The following is an 18,170-nucleotide window of genomic DNA, read 5'->3' as shown; positions in this document are numbered from 1 at the left end:
GAGCTTGGAGTACTAGTTCCACCTCAGCCACTAAAATTCCATGTGAACTTGGTAAGTCTGTCCCCAGACCTGGATCTCAGTTTCTGCTTCTACTCGTCAACCCATCTCTTGAGCTTTCTCTTAGTAACTGTATTTTTCATATCTGAGCAATCAGTTCTTTTTTAATATCTACGTGTTTTTGTTTCGTAACCTCCTGTTCTTGTTTTATGGCTGCTATCCCTTCCTTTATCTTTTTGAATCACTTAATCTATTCATTGTAAAACTCTTTGAAGATTGTACTAATTATCTCTATTTCCACAGATGTAAATTCTTCCATTTGGGAAGTTTGTGGCAACTTCATGAAGTAATTGTAAATTCCTCATCTCTTTAGGGTATTTTCCCCTGTCTTCTGAGTCTTCTGAGAATGTGTGTCCTTGATGATATATATTAAGGGGCCGTACATTTCCATGAGTGGGGGCATCCTTGTCACTGGGCACCTCTGCTTTGGTCTCTGGTTCAAGTTCGCACTTCCCTGTCATTTCCAAGTGTTTGGGGGTGGAACGGGGGAGGTCTCAGCATGTCCTTCATTTGCCATCTTGAACGGAAGTCCAATCTCATCATCTGTAAACTGATACCATTGTGTTGGGTGGTCTCTGAGGGTTCTATGGGTATTTTAAACACAGATAACCACTGGGGTCTGGCAGCAGAAACCTAGTGGGAGAGGGTTCTAGCACCACCACCAAATAAAAAGTAGCCATGTGGCTCATTTTGTACTATTATTGTGTACTGGGTCTTTCTATTTATTTATTTATTTAGGTTGCATTGGGTCTTCATTGCTGCGGGCGGGCTTTCTCTAGTTGCAGCGAGCAGGGGCTACTCTTCATTGTGGTGCGCGGGCTTCTCATTACGGCGGCTTCTCTTGTTGTGGAGCACGGGCTCTAGGCACGTGGGCTTCCGTAGTTGCAGTACGCAGGCCCTAGAGCGCGCAGGCTTCAGTAGTTGTGGCTCATGGGCTCTAGAGAGCAGACTCAGTAGTTGTGGCGCTCGGGCTTAGTTGCTCCGCGGCATGTGGGATCTTCCTGGACCAGTGATCCAACCCGTGTCCCCTGCATTGGCAGGCAGATTCTTAACCACTGCGTCCCCAGGGAAGTCTATATAAGTTGAGATTTCTAACACAGACTTGAAGTAGTGAGCTCCCCACCCCTGGGAGTGTGCAAATGGGGGGGGGTTGTAGAGGAAATCTCTATCCCAGGGAAGGTTTGGAGCTGGGGGAAACTTAGTCTGGTCTAAATGAGTGTCCTTTGGGTTTCCCAGCAGCCCAAGGGTGGCAGGGGTTTCTGCATCCTCCTCACTTCCTGTGGCTTCTGAGACTCAGCCTGTCCCACATCCCTTCTCTGTGTGTGTGTGTCGCTGGCGGTGCCCTGACATCATGGTTCGGGGCGGGTCTGGGATGCCAGGTTTGCTGCAGCCATCGTGGTTCTAAATTCGTCTCTGCCCTTAAGGCCTTGTGCTTGGAGGTGCTTCCCCCTGGTGGGAAGAATGGGCAGTTCTCCTCACCACTTCATGACCTCCTGGGAGTTCTTGCTGATTCTGCAGGTTGAGGCTGCCTGCAGGAGGGAAGGCAAGGGAGGGGGTCCAGCCTTGCATGTTTGTGATATGGGGATCTGAGCCTGTCTGTGAGGCTGTCCTCTCAGCTGAGGACCACCCACTGGCTTGTGAGGGGGCTGGAGCCACTGCCCAGGACACAGTGGTGCAGGGTCGGTGGGGATGACCAAGGGCCTTCACTCCCTCCCATTGCGTGATGTGGGAGTTAAGTGGGGTGGGCTCACACGCTCCATGAATATAGGAGTTTCCACTCTGGAAAATTCCTGCATAAGCACTAGTGCTGGCAGGTGAGTCAGAGAGAAAAACACATCAAGTGAGCAAATAAAAACCAAAAACAGAGAGACACACAGAAAGACTCAGGGAGAGACAAAGACAGCCTGTGAGTGAAGCTCAATAAGCGTTGACCGTTTGAAGGAATGAATGAATGAATGATCCCTCAGATCCAGCATGAATGTGGATAAGCTCTGGCAGCTCAGGCTCATTTTGCTGCTACATTGGGAGGATGTGTCCAGGCTGCTGGCCAGGGGTCCTGACATTAATTGGGCTGGGCTAGACGGCATAAAGGCAAAGGGTCCCGCCTCCAGCAGGGGCCTCGGTGGCTGAGGATAAGGGCAGAGCAGGGAGAGGGGACTGAGGGTACCCTGCGGGGAGAATGTCCAGCCCCTCCACCCTGCAGGTGGGGTAGTAGAGGCTTCATAGGACATCCTCAGGGCAGGTCCCAGAGAAAGCCCCTGGGGTGGCATAGTAGGAATACGCCGACGGAGGTCTGGGGAGATGGGGTGAACTTGGAATGAAACACTAGTGGAATGGAAGGTGGTGTGGATGGACGGCGCAGGACGCCTGGCCCTGGAGACTTGTGTGGGGTTGGCAGGAGGGAGCCAGTGTCCAGGGGGACCTCCCCCCCCCCCAACCTGGGGTATCTGCCTCAGGGTCACATTGCGCTGGGCAGTCCTTGTAAATGTCACTGGCCGTTGACGTCTCAACTAGTGGGATGGGACCTTGTGGCTGGTCCTGGGGGTGAGTTCCGGGAGTCTGAGAACACCAGGATGGGGTGTCCTGGGGTTCACCAGAGGGCAACCCTGCGAAAATGTCTTTGGGGAGGGAGTTGGGGGGTTCAGAACACAGGTTCATTACTGGGGTCATCACATGATGGTCCCGGGAGCCCTAGCCTTCCGGGGAGGATATTCCAGGAGCTGAGGAACGGGGTCAGGAGATGCACTGAGAAACCACATAGGAGTATTTCTGGGGGGGGGGAGTTACAGAGCTGGGGGGGGTGCTGAGAGCAGAGGGGGCCATCCTGAGGGCTTTGGGGGTCTCAGAACTTGGTGTTGTTTGGGGGTAAAGATGGGGGATGGGTTGTGGGAGCGTCTGGATGGAAGGAGTTTGGGGAAACAAATCATGTGGGGAGGTCAGAGCTCTGGGGGAGGGTGGAACTTGGGGTATGGACTTTGAACCCTGGGGATCCTTTAGTGTGCTGTTGTAGGGGAGACCCTTGAGGGTCAGAGTTTGGATCTTGGCGGTGGTGCGGGGATGCAGCACTTGTGGGGGCATGTTCAGAACATCGGGGTGTCGGAGAACTTTGGATAATCAGCCCCGGGAAACCAAAGAGTGGGTGGATTTGGGGTGCTGAGAACCAGGGATATCTTTGGAGTGGGCTTGGGAAGGAGATCCCCACCTGAGTGTGGTGGGAGACTAGGATTGTGGGAGATGAGTTTGACAGAGTTAGCACATGGTGGTGTGTGTGTGTGTGTGTGTGTGTGTGTGTGTGTGTGTGTGTAGGGGGGTTGATCGTGCGGGACGGAGGGTCAGGGAGTCGGAACTGGGGTGTCTCAGGGGATGGCTCCTGGGAGGTGAGTCAAGGCAGGGCAGAACCAGGGAGGTCTTGGGAGGTAGCCCAGCAGGGCGGGTGGGTCTGTGGGGTCAGAGCCAGGCGCATCTGGGTGGGTCCAGCAGCGGACTGGGCCCGGCCCTGGGGGAAGGCAGGACGGAGCCGGCTGGGTAGCGGAAACTTTAGTGCCCATAACCCGCCCCAGCCCCGCAGCGCCCACACCCACCCCTGCCCGGGTCAGCAGCATTTGCGGTACACGACGTGGGGCCCCTGCTCCTCGTACTGCTTCCGCAGGACCCAGCAGAACTTGAAGGCGCGCAGCGAGGCGAGGATGGAGCCTCCGATCCACACGGAGAAATTCCTGGTGGGCTGGGCCGCCACCACCACGTGGGCCTCTGGCGGCAGACCGCGCAGCAGCTCGGCGCGGAAGCGACCCTCAAACCCGGGGAAGAGCGAAGAGCCCCCGCACAGCAGCACGTTCTGGGCCACATCGGTCCGCCACTCCAGCGGCACCTTGTGAAGACTCTGTTTCGCCATAGTGGGGACGCCCACGGGCGACAGCCCTGGGATCTCGGGGGGACTGAACAGCAGCTCAGGGCACCGGAAGAGCTCTTTGCCCAGCGTGACCACCCGCCCGTCAGGCAGCTTCAAGGTCTGGCCGCATTCCGCCTCGGGCCGGGCCTGGGCCTTCAGGAAGTCGGAGGCCACATAGCAGTAGCGGCGCTTGATGTTCTCCACCGCGTCCAGGTCCTGCTGCCCCAGGGCCAAGCCGGAGCCGAGCAGCATCTCCGCCAGGAAGGCGGTCAGGTGGGTGCCCGCCAGGTCCAGGCGCTCCGTGGCGTGAGGCAGGTTGTAGCCCTGGAAGACGGGCACCGTGTAGGTGACCCCATGGCCCGTGTCCACCACCAGCCCGCTGACCCGCCCGTGCGCGTAGGCGGACAGCACTGACTGGGAGGCCACGTACATGGCGGGGGAGCTCAGCGACTCGAAACCCACCTCCACCAGCTTCTCGCGGTTGGTGGTGGGGCTGAAGGGCGGATCGGAGAACAGCAGCGGGTGGTCCTGGGGGTTCACGCGGAGGTCGTGTTCCAGCATGTGGCGCCAGATCAGCTCGGCTGCGTCCCAGTCCACCACGATGCCGTTGCGCACGGGCTGCACCAGCAGCAGCTCGGGGCGAGTGCGGGCGGCTTCGCCGATGAACGTCTCCAGCACCGGCGGCCCCGTGGTGGTCGGCTTCTTGGGCTGGCAGCCGACGACGGTGGCCACGGTGTAGGTGGGCCGGGCCTGCCCCGCGAAGCCCACCTTACAGGTGCCTGTGCCCATGTCGATGACCACCGCCCGGGTCTTCGGGGGCAACCTGTCGCCCACCATGCTGGGGGGGTCCTGCGGCATGGTATTGTTCGCCAGGATTGAGCAGGGGTTCAGGCTAGGCTTGGGGGCCTCTGGGGGAGGTCTGGGGCCCCGGCGGGGTGCCCCGATTTGGATCCATGGCTGTAAGTGGTCGCGTGGGTTGCTTGGCAAGGCAGACCGCTTTCCTCTGGGGTGAGGGGGGTGTGGAGAGAAAAGGCTGAGGCCAGGCCTGCGGCGAGCACAGGCGGAGAGAGGGAGAGGGGGCGGGGCCGCTGGTCTATGACATCATTTTGCCCCTCACAATGCAGGAGGGGGGTGGTGGGGTGTAAGGGTGGGCCCTTCCTTGCTCCAGAAAGCTCCCAGCGTATTTAATCTGGGTTCCGCTCCGCCGCCCTCCCACCCCCAGTGCCAAATCTGGAGAAGGAGCTGGATAGAAGGCTCCCAAAGAGGGACCTCTGACCCAGTTCCCTGATCCAGAACCCAGGAAGACCCAGGATTCCTTCTCTTGGTGCCTTGTCTCAAAGTTATCTATAGTGTGGTATCTGAGAGCTGGTCACAGGCCTCCTTAGAATATTAAAATATTAATCCTTCAAATATTAATTAGAAAGTGGTTGGCTTTAGAGTGGCTTTCTGGTTTCCCGGAGGAAACAGAAGCCAGCCCAGGGTGGGGGGCAAGGAGAAGCACAGACACCCCTATACTAGATTCTTGGACACTTCTGCTCTTCCAGCTTCCCGGAACAGCCTTCCCATTCCATTCCTGCAGGGGCAGGAATTTGCTCTTCACATATCAGCAGGACACCACTGCCTCCTGCGTCTTCCTTGATTTCTCCTCCCTCTCTCTACTACCTGGTGTCGGTAGGAGGTGTCTGCCTTCACTCCAGGGACTTTATCTGCTTCCTCTTGGGGGAAGGGGGGTGTCCATGGGATACAAAAGGGGGATTTCAGGGTAATTAAAAGGGGGATGCATTTGAGAGGGAGACACTGTTTTGACAAAGGACAGCAGGCTCCGCAACGGATCAGGAGTTGCTTCCAAAACTGTTTTTGTGGTGATAGGTATGACCTGTTAGTTAAAACAAATAAACAAATAAAAATCTGTGTGTGTGTGTGTTTGTGTGGAGTGCTAGAAATTACCAAGACTAGTGCAGAATGAGTCACAGGGATATCCAAGTGAGAGAGGCTTTACTTCCTAGTTGTGTTGAGATTTACTATCCTGACCAAAGAGTGATGTTGAGTTTTTATTAAAGTAATGATTTTTTTGTGTGCTCTAATACATGTTTTTGGAAATGTTCATTTACTCAGCTATTTATTGAGGGTCCAGGCATTGCCCCCGCTTCCAGGTTTTTTGAGATGTAATTGACATATAACACTGTGTAAGTTTAAGGTGTACAGTGTGATGATTTGATACACTTATATATTGCAAAATGATTACCACTGTAGCATTAGTTAACACCTCCATTACCTCACATAATAACCATTTCTTTTTTTTTGGTGGTGAAAAAATTGAAGATCTACTCTCTTAGCAACTTTTAAGTATATAATATAGTATTGTTAACTGTAATCACCATGTTGTATATTAGATCTGCAGAAATTATTCATCTTCTAACTTGAAGTTTGTACCTTTTGACCAACATCTTCCCATTCCTCTCACTCTCCAACCCCTGGTTACCACCATTATACTCTCTGTTTCTATGGCTTCAGCTTTTCTAGATTCCACATATAAGTGAGATCATACAGTATTTGTCTGTCTCTGCCTTATTTCACTGAGCGTAATGCCCTCAAAGTCCATCTACGTTGTCACAAGTGGCGTTATTTCCTTCTTTTTTTACAGCTGAATAATATTCATCTATCAATCTCTCTGTATATCTACATATCACATCTTCTTTATCCATTCATCTGTTGATGGACACCTAGGTTTGTTTCCATACCTTGGCTATTGTGAATAGTGCTGCAATGAATATGGGTGTGCAGATATATCTTCTAAATCCTGTTTCTCTTTATTGAGGTATAGTTGATTTGTAATATATTAGTTTCAGGTGTACAACATAGTGATTCAAAATTTTTATAGATTATACTCCATTTATAGTTATTATAAAATATTGGCTATATTCCCTATGCTGCACAAAATATCCTTGTAGCTTATCTATTTTATACATAGCAGTTTGTACCTCTTAATCCTCTGCCCCTATCTTGTTCCTCTGCACTTTCCTTTCCCCACTGGTAACCACTAGTTTGTTCTCTATGTCTGTGAGTCTGTTTCTTTTTTGTTATATTTACTAGTTTTATTTTTAAGATTCCACATATAAGTGATATCATACAGTATGTGTCTTTGTCTGACTAATTTCACTAAGCATAATACCCTCCAGGTCCATCTACGTTGTATATATATATATATATATATGTGCATGCCATGTCTTCTTTACCCATTCGTCTGTTGATGGAAGCTTAGGTGGCTTCCAAACTTTGGCAATTGTAAATAATGCTGCTATGAACATTGGGGTGCATGTATCTTTTCAAATTATTGTTTTTGTTTTCTTTGGATATATACTCAGGAGTGGGATTACTGGATGGTATGGTAGTTCTACTTTTAATTTTTTGAGGAATCTCCATACTGTCTTCCATCATGGCTAGACAAATTTACATTCCCACCAACAGAACAAGGATTCTTTTTCCTCCACATCCTCAACGCTTGTTGTCTCTTTTAAAAAAATCAATTAATTTTTGGCTGCATTGGGTCTTCGTTGATGCATGCGGGCTTTCTCTAGTTGCGGCTAATGGGGGCTATTCTTCATTGCGGTGTGTGGGCTTCTCATTGCGGTGGCTTCTCTTGTTGAGGAGCATGGACTCCAGGCGCATGGACTTCAGTAGTTGTGGCACGTGGGCTCAGTAGTTGTGGCGCACGGGCTTAGTTGCTCTGTGGCATGTGGGATCTTCCCGGACCAGGGCTCGAACCCGTGTCCCCTGCATCGGCAGGAGGATTCTTAAACACTGAGCCACCAGAGAAGTCCCTGTTACCTCTTTTTGAGGCTAGTCGTTCTAACAGGTATGAGGTGATGTCTCGTGGCTTTGATTTGCATTTCTCTGACAATTAGTAATGTTGAGCACATTTTCATATACCTGTTGGCCACTCGTATATCTTTTTTGGAAAAATGTCTATTCAATTCCTCTGCTTCCATTTTTAAATTGGATTGTTTGGGGTTTTTTTGCGGTACGCGGGCCTCTCACTGTTGTGGCCTCTCCCGTTGCGGAGCACAGGCTCCGGACGCGCAGGCGCAGCGGCCATGGCTCACGGGCCCAGCCACTCCGCGGCACGTGGGATCTTCCCGGACCGGGGCACGAACCCGCGTCCCCTGCATCGGCAGGCGGACTCTCAACCACTGCGCCACCAGGGAAGCCCGGATTGTTTGGTTTTTGTTTTTAAGTTGTATGAGTTCTTTATTTTGGATCCAGCCATTTTTTGGACTGTTCACAACAACCACAGATATACTAAAGGGCAGCCCCTTATTTGTCGTTTTCAAACTTGGTTTTCAGTTTCACGTTTTAAATCTAAAAAGGCAGAAAAACACAGCCTGAGAAGGTGAAGTCACCCCTAATTTCATCACTTAAAACTTATATAAAGGGCTTCCCTGGTGGCGCAGTGGTTGAGAGTCCGCCTGCCGATGCAGGGGACGCGGGTTCGTGCCCCGGTCCGGGAGGATCCCACATGCCGCGGAGCGGCTGGGCCCGTGAGCCATGGCCGCTGCGCCTGCGCGTCCGGAGCCTGTGCTCCACAACGGGAGAGGCCACGACAGTGAGAGGCCCGCGTACCGCAAAAAAAAAAAAAAAAAAAAAAAAAAAAAAAAAAAAAACTTATATAAAGAAAAAAGTTAAGGATTCTGCCTCTGATCTTCCGATACCTCTGCTCAGAGGTGCCCCACAGCCTTTGTTTTCAAGTGTTTTTAAACTAAAGGATAAAAATAGGCATTTTGGCTGGAAGAGTTTTCCCCGCTCATGTTTATAAAAAGAGCCATAGTACTATGTAATCAAGTTTGTTTTCTTTATCCTTCAGAGGGTTTATTGAAATCACACTTTAAAAAATATTTTAAAGAAAAGTTTAACCCAGCAATCCCCCTACTGGGCATATACCCTGAGAAAACCATAATTCAAAAAGAGTCATGTACCACAGTGTTCATTGCAGCTCTATTTACAATAGCCAGGACATGGAAGCAACCTAAGTGTCCATCGACAGATGAATGGATAAAGAAGATGTGGTACATATATACAGTGGAATATTACTCATCCATATAAAGAAAGGAAATTGAGTTGTTTGTAGTATGGTGGATGGGCCTAGAGTCTGTCATACAGAGTGAAGTAAGAAAGAGAAAAACAAATACCGTATGCTAACACATATATATGGAATCTAAAAAAAAAAAAAGGTTCTGAATAACCTAGGGGCAGGACAGGAATAAAGATGCAGACGTAGAGAATGGACTTGAGGACACAGGGAGGGGGAAGGGTAAGCTGGGACGAAGTGAGAGAGAGGCATGGACATATATACACTACGAAATGTAAAACAGACAGCTAGTGGGAAGCAGCTGCATAGCACAGGGAGATCAGCTTGGTGCTTTGTGACCACCTAGAGGGGTGGGATAGGGAGGGTGGGAGGGAGACTCAAGAGGGAGGGGATATGGGGATATATGTAAACATAGAGCTGATTCACTTTGTTATAAAGCAGAAACTAACACACCATTGTAAAGCAGTTATACTCCAATAAAGATGTTTAAAAAAGAAAAGTTTAATAGTGGTAAAATAAACATAACATAATATTTACCACCTTAGGGACTTCCCTGGTGGCGCAGTGGTTAAGAATTCGCCTGCCAATGCAGGGGACACGGGTTCGAGCCCTGCTCTGGGAAGATCCCACATGCCGCGGAGCAACTCAGCCCGTGCGCCATTAACTACTGAGTCTGCGCTCTAGACCCCGCGAGCCACAACTACTGAAGCCCGCTCGCCTAGAGCCCAGGCTCCGCAACAAGAGAAGCCACCGCAATGAGAAGCCCGCGCACCGCAACGAAGAGTAGCCCCTGCTCGCTGCAACTAGAGAAAGCCCCCACGCAGCAATGAAGACCCAATGCATCCAGTAAATAAATAAAATTTTAAAAAATTTACCACTTTAGCCATTTTCTAGTGTACAGTTCAGTAGTGTTAAGTGTGGCGAGCATTGCCCTCTGAGGAAGGCGCCATTAAGACCCTCATAAGCCTCAGGGCCCGACTGTACTCTCCTTGGTATGCATCCTGGACTTTACGGTATGAACGTAAAAAGGGAGATGGCCTTTGGCCAAATCGCTCCAGGGACCTGCTCAGTTACTGGGAGTCCCTGGTTGTTCCCTAAAGCTAGGAAAAGCAACCCTGGAGGGGAAATTGGTGCCTTTGAGGGAGAAGCCGAGAAGCCAATCAACCAGCTGATGCCGATAAGGTGTGACTAAGCCGAGAAGCCAATCAACCAGCTGATGCCGATAAGGTGTGACTAAGCCGAGAAGCCAATCAACCAGCTGATGCCGATAAGATGGTGACTAAGCAAATTCCCTGCTTTAGGGGTATATATACGGCTACGCTTTGTTGTTAAACATGCCTTGCAACCATCAGTTGTTTGTGCCCTTCTGATCCCACACCTTGGTGCGTTCAGTTCCCTACCCCCTCTCGTCGATTGTTGCTGCACTTTGAGGACCCGCGCGGCTGGCGGCAGTTAAGTACATTCACATCCTTATGCATCTCCTAAACTCTTTTCTATCTTGCAAAAGTGACACTCTAAACCCATTAAACAACCACTTGCACTTCCGCCTCCGTGTAGCCCCTGGCACCCACCCTTCTACTTTTTGTCTGTATGAATGTGACTCCTCTAGGGACCTTATAAGCGTGGAATCATACAGTATTTGTCTTTTTGTGTCTGATTTATTTCACTGAGCATGTTTTCAAGGTTCATCTATGTTGTAGTGTGTTGTCAGAATTTCCTTCCCTTTAAAGGCTGATGAATATTTTATTATATGTATATACTTCGTTTTGTTTTTCCATTCATCCATCAATGGACACTTGGGTTGCTTCCACCTCTGGGATATCATGCATAATGCTGCTATGAACGTGGCTTATGAGTCTGTGATGCCAAATCTCGGCTCCCTGTGCACCGATGCCGAATAAAAATACTGAGACAGAGATTTGGAAGATAAGAAATAGAGAGGCTTTTTATTTTCTTTGCCAGGCAAAGGGAAGACACAGTAGGCTAGCGCCTCAAGAACTGTGTCCCCCTGTCCTGGGGAAGTACGGGGGATTTTTTTTTTTTTTTTTTTTTTTTCAGTACGCGGGCCTCTCACAGCTGTGGACTCTCGCGATGCGGAGCACAGGCTCCGAACGCGCAGGCGCAGCGGCCATGGCTCACGGGCCCAGCCGCTCCGCGGCACGTGGGATCCTCCCGGACCGGGGCACGAACCCGCGTCCCCTGCATCGGCAGGCGGACTCGCAACCACTGCGCCACCAGGGAAGCCCAACAGGGGATCTTAGAGGTGGAACTCACAGTCCAGGGTAAGTGATAAAGGATAAAAGTGGTGAAGGTCTTGCGTTCTTCTTATTCTTGCAATATTTTAAAACAGTCACTGCTGGTGTCAGGTGGCCTGGTAATGGTGTTCAGCAGCCTGGTAGTTGGGTCCGTTCATCTCTGGGTTATCAGTCTGTGACCTCCTTTCTGAAATGCAAACAGCTACGAGGGGTGATTTGCACCAGAGATTATAGGGAGAGTAAAGAGTAAATACCAGGTGCAGGATATAAATTACCTAAATTACACAGGATTATGGGTGACAGGTTAGCTTCGTGAAGGATAAATCTAACTATAGACACTACAGATTAGTAACAGTTAAAATAAAGCTAGGAGCGATTAACTCTTTCAGGCCAGTTTATGTTTCCTCTCTAGCCTCTTCACTGTTCCCTTAATTTTCCTTGTTCTCAGGAGAGGGAAAACTTCATTTCTATTTTTTTGCTGCAGTTTTAGAGAGACCATCATACTGTTTTCCATAGTGGCTGTTACCGAACTAAACTTGGGTCCACTCGCCCGCAGCCATGACCCAACTGACGTTGTATTGAAGACTTCAGTCACCTACCCTCTCTGATTTTCTAAAAAATAATTCTTCCAGGATAGAATTCTCCTAAACTAATGTTGCCTTGTTTGGCAGTAATGCCTCCTACTGAATTCCGATTGCCTCAGATTGGGTCACTGGGAAGAGTCACTGAGATGGACAGTTGGGTGTAGAAAGTTTATTAGGATGGAATGGGCAGTTCCCCGGCTGTGGATATGTCCTAAGAAGCACACAGCTGTCAGACGTCAGAAGTCAATATTCCCAGCAGCTGGGGAATGGAAACAATAGCCCTAGCAGGAATCTGGATTGAGGCTCACAGCATCCCCTGTACTACCCCTTTCCCTTTCCCTTTTCCTTCTCCTGTCACAGTTCATCATCTCACAACCCAAGGATTTCCCTGGGCGATATTTTAAACTTTCGTGGGATATGTAAACCTAGCTTCTACATTTCCTTTTGAGCAGATGAAGGAAAATGGTATTGGTGAAAATCCAAACTTTTCTCCTCAGAATTAAAAACCCACGCACCTGTGGGCTCCTGTAGAGCTCCAGAACTGTTCCAATCTCGGCTGGAGATGCCAACGCAGTTCCTGTAACGATGGCCACAGATTTTCTCTGTCTCTGGCAGTTGTAGTTAGGGAGAGTCTGATTTCCTCTCCAAGGTCCTCTGGTCACTGGGAAAGGCAGTGTAGAGGCTGAAACCCAAGGACAGATTGAGGAGCAGATGGGGGTCCTTATTGATTTCCTCAATGGCAAAGAGAAATGCCGGGACGTATTGGTAGTTCTTCCAAAGCCACCTAAACGGAGGGCGCAGCATTTGGGAGAATAGCCCGGCCATGTCATTTAGGGGCCACTGTCTCTGATGTACTACTCAACTCCCCAAAATTATTGCCATAAAATGTTTTATTCCATAGTTTGGCTAAATGATAGAGAAAGAGACAAAGAGGGAAGGACACTTGAGATGAAACAGCTAGAAAGGATACATACTGGGCAGGCAGAAGTCCTCACACAAAGGAGAGAAAACAAAGCTGAAATTCCATCACAAAGGTCAGCAGCCCTGCTGTCACCTTTCTCCATGGCAAGGGTACCTGTTGACGTGACCAGAGTTAGCCACAAACATAACTGCTAAGGATAGAGACGCCCCCATGGAAACAAATTGCATGTTGCCTAACCCTCTTCTGAGGACGTGGGCATGGTGGTCAATTTAATGCCTTGGAAGCATAGTCTCCCTTGCAAAGTATGCACAGAGCATTAATGCAGTTTCTGCATGTTACCTGGAGAAGTTAGTAATTAGGATAAAAGAAAAGGGCATTAAGTCCCTCTGAAAGATGATCTCCTTTTCTTTGTTGACTTTCCAGATCTTGGACCAGAATGCCTCATGGCCCATAGGATATAATTACTGGTGTTTACTGGGATATGTTCTGTTCAAGGTAGTAGATCTCAAAGACCCATGGCGTCTCCAGGAGGCTTATGTCACAAAGCTCATGTCCTGTTGGCACAGGACACCCAGACTGAGCCCCTGGCTCCTGATGCTGACTTCAGGCCAAGAGGGTCAACATTTCCGGATGCTTCTGTGCCCTAATCTATGCGTCCTGGCAGGAGGAGGGCGTGGCGTCCCAACAGTCTCACTCATTCTCAGCCGTCCAGGTACTAATCAGGGTGATCAGACTAACGGAATAGACAGGAAAAGTTGTTAAGTTCTCTATTCTCTCAGGAAGGTACTGAGGGAAAAAGGAAAAAGAGTAGACAGACCCTCATTATCCACTCGTCTGCATTTCTGCCATCTCTGTGCACACTTTACATAATTATCAAGGAGATTAAACACCAGCCCCCCCCTCAAACACACACACACACACACACACACACACACACACACACATACACACACACACACATGAACTTGCACGTTAGGTGTCACTTGCTGTTTTGGTCTGAGTGCAAAAGATACCCGCATCTGTCTGGTTCCTGTTCCAAGGAATAAAGGGGGAAAAATACATCCATCACCAGGTCCCCATCTCTATAGACACTTGGCTTCATGTTTCTAAAACATGTCCAATTAGGCATCTCATATGGAATGTGTAAAGCCTGCAGGAGCAGAAAAGACTAATCAGAGACGACAGGGGCTTCCCTGTGGTGCAAGTGGTTGAGAATCCACCTGCCAATGCAGAGGACACGGGTTCCAGCCCTGGTCTGGGAAGATCCCACATGCCACGGAGCAACTAAGCCTGTGTACCACAACTACTGAGACTGCGCTCTACAGCCCGCGAGCCGTAACTACTGAGCCCGCGCGCCTAGAGCTCGTGTTCTGCAACAAGAGAAGCCGCCGCAATGAGAAGCCTGCACGCCTCAGCGATGAGTAACCTGGCTCACCGCAACTAAAGAAAGCCCACGCGCAGCAACAAAGACCCAGTGCAGCCAAAAATGAATAAATAAATAAATTTATGTATATATGAAAAAGAGAGAGAACAACATGGCAGGGTCTGTCCCACAGGGATTAAAAATACCCTGTGTCTAAGTTGAACTGAGGAGAATTTGGAGCTGGAGCACATCTACAGGTTCTGCCCTCTGAAGAGAAAAGTGATCTCTGTGTAGAGCTCAGCAGACTCCCACCGGCCAGTGTAAGCCTTCAGCCTGGAGCCTGTGCCAGGGCACAGCTAGAGCCGAAAAAGGCATGTATAAGGGAGTCGTGGTATCGGGACCTCACCCTTAGCATTCTTGTGATGAGAGCAGCCTGGCTTCCCCTTCTTTTCCCTGCTTTACTTCAGCCCCATCGTGGAGCTCTGGGGATGCCCTGCCTTGGGACTCTGCACCCGTCCCTCTCCATCCTGCTGAAAAACAATGAGGAAAAACATGTCTAGAACTCTCCTCTCCTGGAATCCATGATTTCATCATAGTCCAGGTAGGCTTTGGGGACCACTGTATCCTGGGACAAGAGGGCTCTGCAATCCTGTGCCCAGGGGGGCTTGTGGGTAGTTATGACAGAAGACTGCTCGGAGGGCTCAGGCAGAGTTCGAAAGAGCTGGTGTTGAAATCAACAAAAAAGCCTAGAGACATATCCCATGTGATGCTTTAGCAAAAGGAAAACACCAGCATCAGTTGTTGATGACCACCTGTACCATCAACAGAGGGCACTTCATCACCCTGACCTAACATTGCTTCCAATTCTGCAATAGCATCCTGGAAGCAAAGGGGCTCATGATTTACAGAATAGTAGTCTACAATCCAGAGAGCATTAGGTCATTTCCTCCCCACAATTAAACCACTTATCCCTTAGCCTGATGTTCTGTGCTCTGCCTATTTATAATTCTGGCACCAAACACTCGGCATTAAATGGTTTAATGTGTCATAACTGAAAAGAACTGTGTTCTTCACCCAACATGTTCCTTCTGCTGTCATATCTTTTTTCTACCATGTTTCACCGAAAATGTTCTCAAAAATTTTTTTTCTAAGAACACACTTTCCATCTTCCATTCTCTCATGAACATCTTAGATCAGGCTTGTATTACCCCCTAACCACTGGAGTCCAAAATGCTCTTTTCAAGGTTATCAAGCTTCTCTTGTATTCAGTAGCCTTTGCTGTGTAAGAAACCACTACATGATTTAGTGATTAAAACAGTTATTAACTCAAGTTTCTAGAGTTCAGCAGTGTGATCTGGGCTCAGCTCTGTGGTTCTTCTGTAGGTCTTTTCTCACCCACTCTTGAGTCTGCCACCAGTGGGTGGGTGACCTGGGGCTGCCGGGTCTAGGATGGCATCACTCACAAGTCTGGTGACTCATAGGCTAGCAGCATGGGTGTCTTGGTTTTCTTCCCCGGGTCCTCTACAGCAGGATAGCACAGGCTTGTTCATGTGGCAGTAACATTCGAGAAGACAGGAGAGGAACATGCAAGTTCTCTTGAGAACTGGGCTCAGGAATTGTACAATGTGCCACATTTTGTTGGCCAAGCCAAGACCATCCCAGATTCAAGGGGTTTGGAAGAAGATTCCACCTCTTGATGGAAAGTAGCTCTTTGTAAGGTACCTCAACTCTATGTGTCCAGATCCTCTTACTTGATCACTTAGCATGATTTGACCCCATCAGCCACTGAACCCTCTTCCTCCTTTAATACAGCTTTATTGATGTAGAACTGAAATGTAATAAATTGCATCTCTTTAACGTGTATGCTCTCATATGTTTCATCTGCAAACAGTGACAGATTTACTTCTCCTTTCCAGTTTTGGGTGCCTGTAGTTTCTTTTACTTGTCTGCTTGCTGTGGCTAGGACTTAGAATACTATGTGAAATAGAAGTGGGGAGATGGGCATCCTTGTCTTGTTCCTGATTTTAAGGAAGAGCTTTGAGCTTTTCACCATTGACTATGATGTGAGCTGTGGGTTTGGCATAAATGGTTTTTATTACTTGGAGATATGTTCCCTCTATACGAACTTTGATATTTTATTATTTTTTTATTTAAAAAATTTAAATTGAAGTATAGTTGATTTATAATATTATATTAGTTTTAGGCATACAGCATAGCGATTCAGTATTTTTGCAGGTTATACTCAATTATAAGTTATTAAAAGATAATGGCCATAATTCTCTATGCTATACAATAAATCCTTGTTTCTTATCTATTTTATACATAATAGTTTGGATCTCTTAATCCCAAACTCCTAATTTGCCCTCCCCTTTTCCGTCTCCCCTAGTTTGTTTTCTATATCTGTGAGTCTGTTTTGCATACATACTCATTTGTATTATTTTTTATATTCCACCTCTAAGTGATATCATACAGTATTTGCCTTTCTCTACCTGACGTTTAACTAAGCATAATATTCTATAGGTCCATCCACGTTGCTGCAAATGGCAAATTTCATTGTTTTATATGGCCGAGCAATATTCCATTGTATATATATACCACATCTCCTTTATACATTCTTCTGTAAGTAAGCATTTGGGTTGCTTCCATATCTTGACTGTTGTAAACAGTGTTGCTATGAACACTGGGGTGCATATATCTTTTTGAATTAGTGTTTCATTTTTTTCTGTATATACCCAGGAGTAGAATTGCTGGAACATGTGGTGGTTCTATTTTTAGTTTTCAGTTTTTTTGGAACCTCCATACTGTTTTTCATTGTGGCTGCACCAATTTACATTCCCACTGACAGTGTTCAAAGGTTCTCTTTTCACCACATCCTCTCCAACATTTGTTATTTGTAGATTTTTTGATGATAGATATTTTGACAGGTGTGAGATGATAGCTCATTGTTTTGATTTGCATTTCTCTAATAATTAGTTATATTAAGCATCTTTTCATGTATCTGTTGGCCATCTGTATGTCTCCTTTGGGAAAACGTCTATTCAGGTCTTCTGCTCATTAAAAAAATTTTATTTTTGATATTGAGTTGTAAGAGCTGTTTACATATGTTGGATATTAACCCCTTGTTGGTCATATCATTTGCAAATATTTTCTCCCATCCCGTGGGTTGTCTTTTCATTTTGTTAATGGTTTCCTTTCCTGTGCAAAAGCTTTTAAGTTTAATTAGGTCCCATTTGTTTATTTTTGCTTTTATTTATTTTGCCTTAGGATACTAATCAAAAAAAAATATTGCCATGATTTAGGTCAAGTGTTCTGTCTTTGTTTTCTTCTGGGAGTTTTATGGTTTCAGGTCTTATATTTAGGTCTTTAAAAAATTTTGAGTTTATTTTTGTATATGGTGTGCAGGAGTGTTCTAATCTCATTGTTTTATGTGTAGCTGTCCAGTTTTCCACTAGTTGAAGAGACTGTCTTTTCTCCATTATACATTCTTGCATCCTTTGTCATACATTAATTAACCATAGGTGTATGGGTTTATTTCTGGGCTCTATATTGTGTTCCATTGATCTCTGTGTCTGTTTTTGTGCCAGTGCCATGCTGTCTTGATTGCTGTAGCTTTGTAGTATAGTCTGGAGTTGGGGAAGGTGATACTTGCAGCTTTGTTCTTTTCTCCCAAGATTGCTTTGGCAGTTCAGAGTTTTCTGTGGTTCCATATAAATTTTAGGGTTATTCTAGTTCTCTGAAAAATGTCATGGATATTTTGATCGGGATTGCATTAAATCTGTAGATTGCTTTGGGTCATATGGCCACTTTAACAATATTAATTCTTCCAATCCTAGCGTATGGTATATCTTTCCATTTCTTTATATCATCTTGAATTACCTTCACCAATGTTTTATCATTTCCACAGTATAGGTCTTTCACCTCCTATGTTAAGTTTATTCCTAGGTATTTTATTCTTTTGATACAATTTAAATGGGATTAAATTTTTTTCTTTTTCTCATAGTTCATTATTAGTGT

At 47.5% G+C, this 18,170-nt stretch overlaps 1 protein-coding gene across 1 annotated transcript; it reads right to left on the bottom strand.

The window, feature by feature from the left end:
* Nucleotides 1-3,649: 3,649 nt before the first annotated feature.
* Nucleotides 3,650-4,901, bottom strand: ACTL9 (actin like 9). The gene is given in 2 exon segments (XM_059063045.2): nucleotides 3,650-4,858; nucleotides 4,860-4,901. Coding segments are annotated over 2 exon segments (1,251 nt in total).
* Nucleotides 4,902-18,170: the final 13,269 nt, after the last annotated feature.

This window comes from Kogia breviceps, chromosome 4 (assembly GCF_026419965.1).
Source record: "Kogia breviceps isolate mKogBre1 chromosome 4, mKogBre1 haplotype 1, whole genome shotgun sequence".
Classification (NCBI taxonomy): Eukaryota; Metazoa; Chordata; class Mammalia; order Artiodactyla; family Physeteridae; genus Kogia; species Kogia breviceps.
This window is presented reverse-complemented; position numbering and strand designations above follow the sequence as displayed.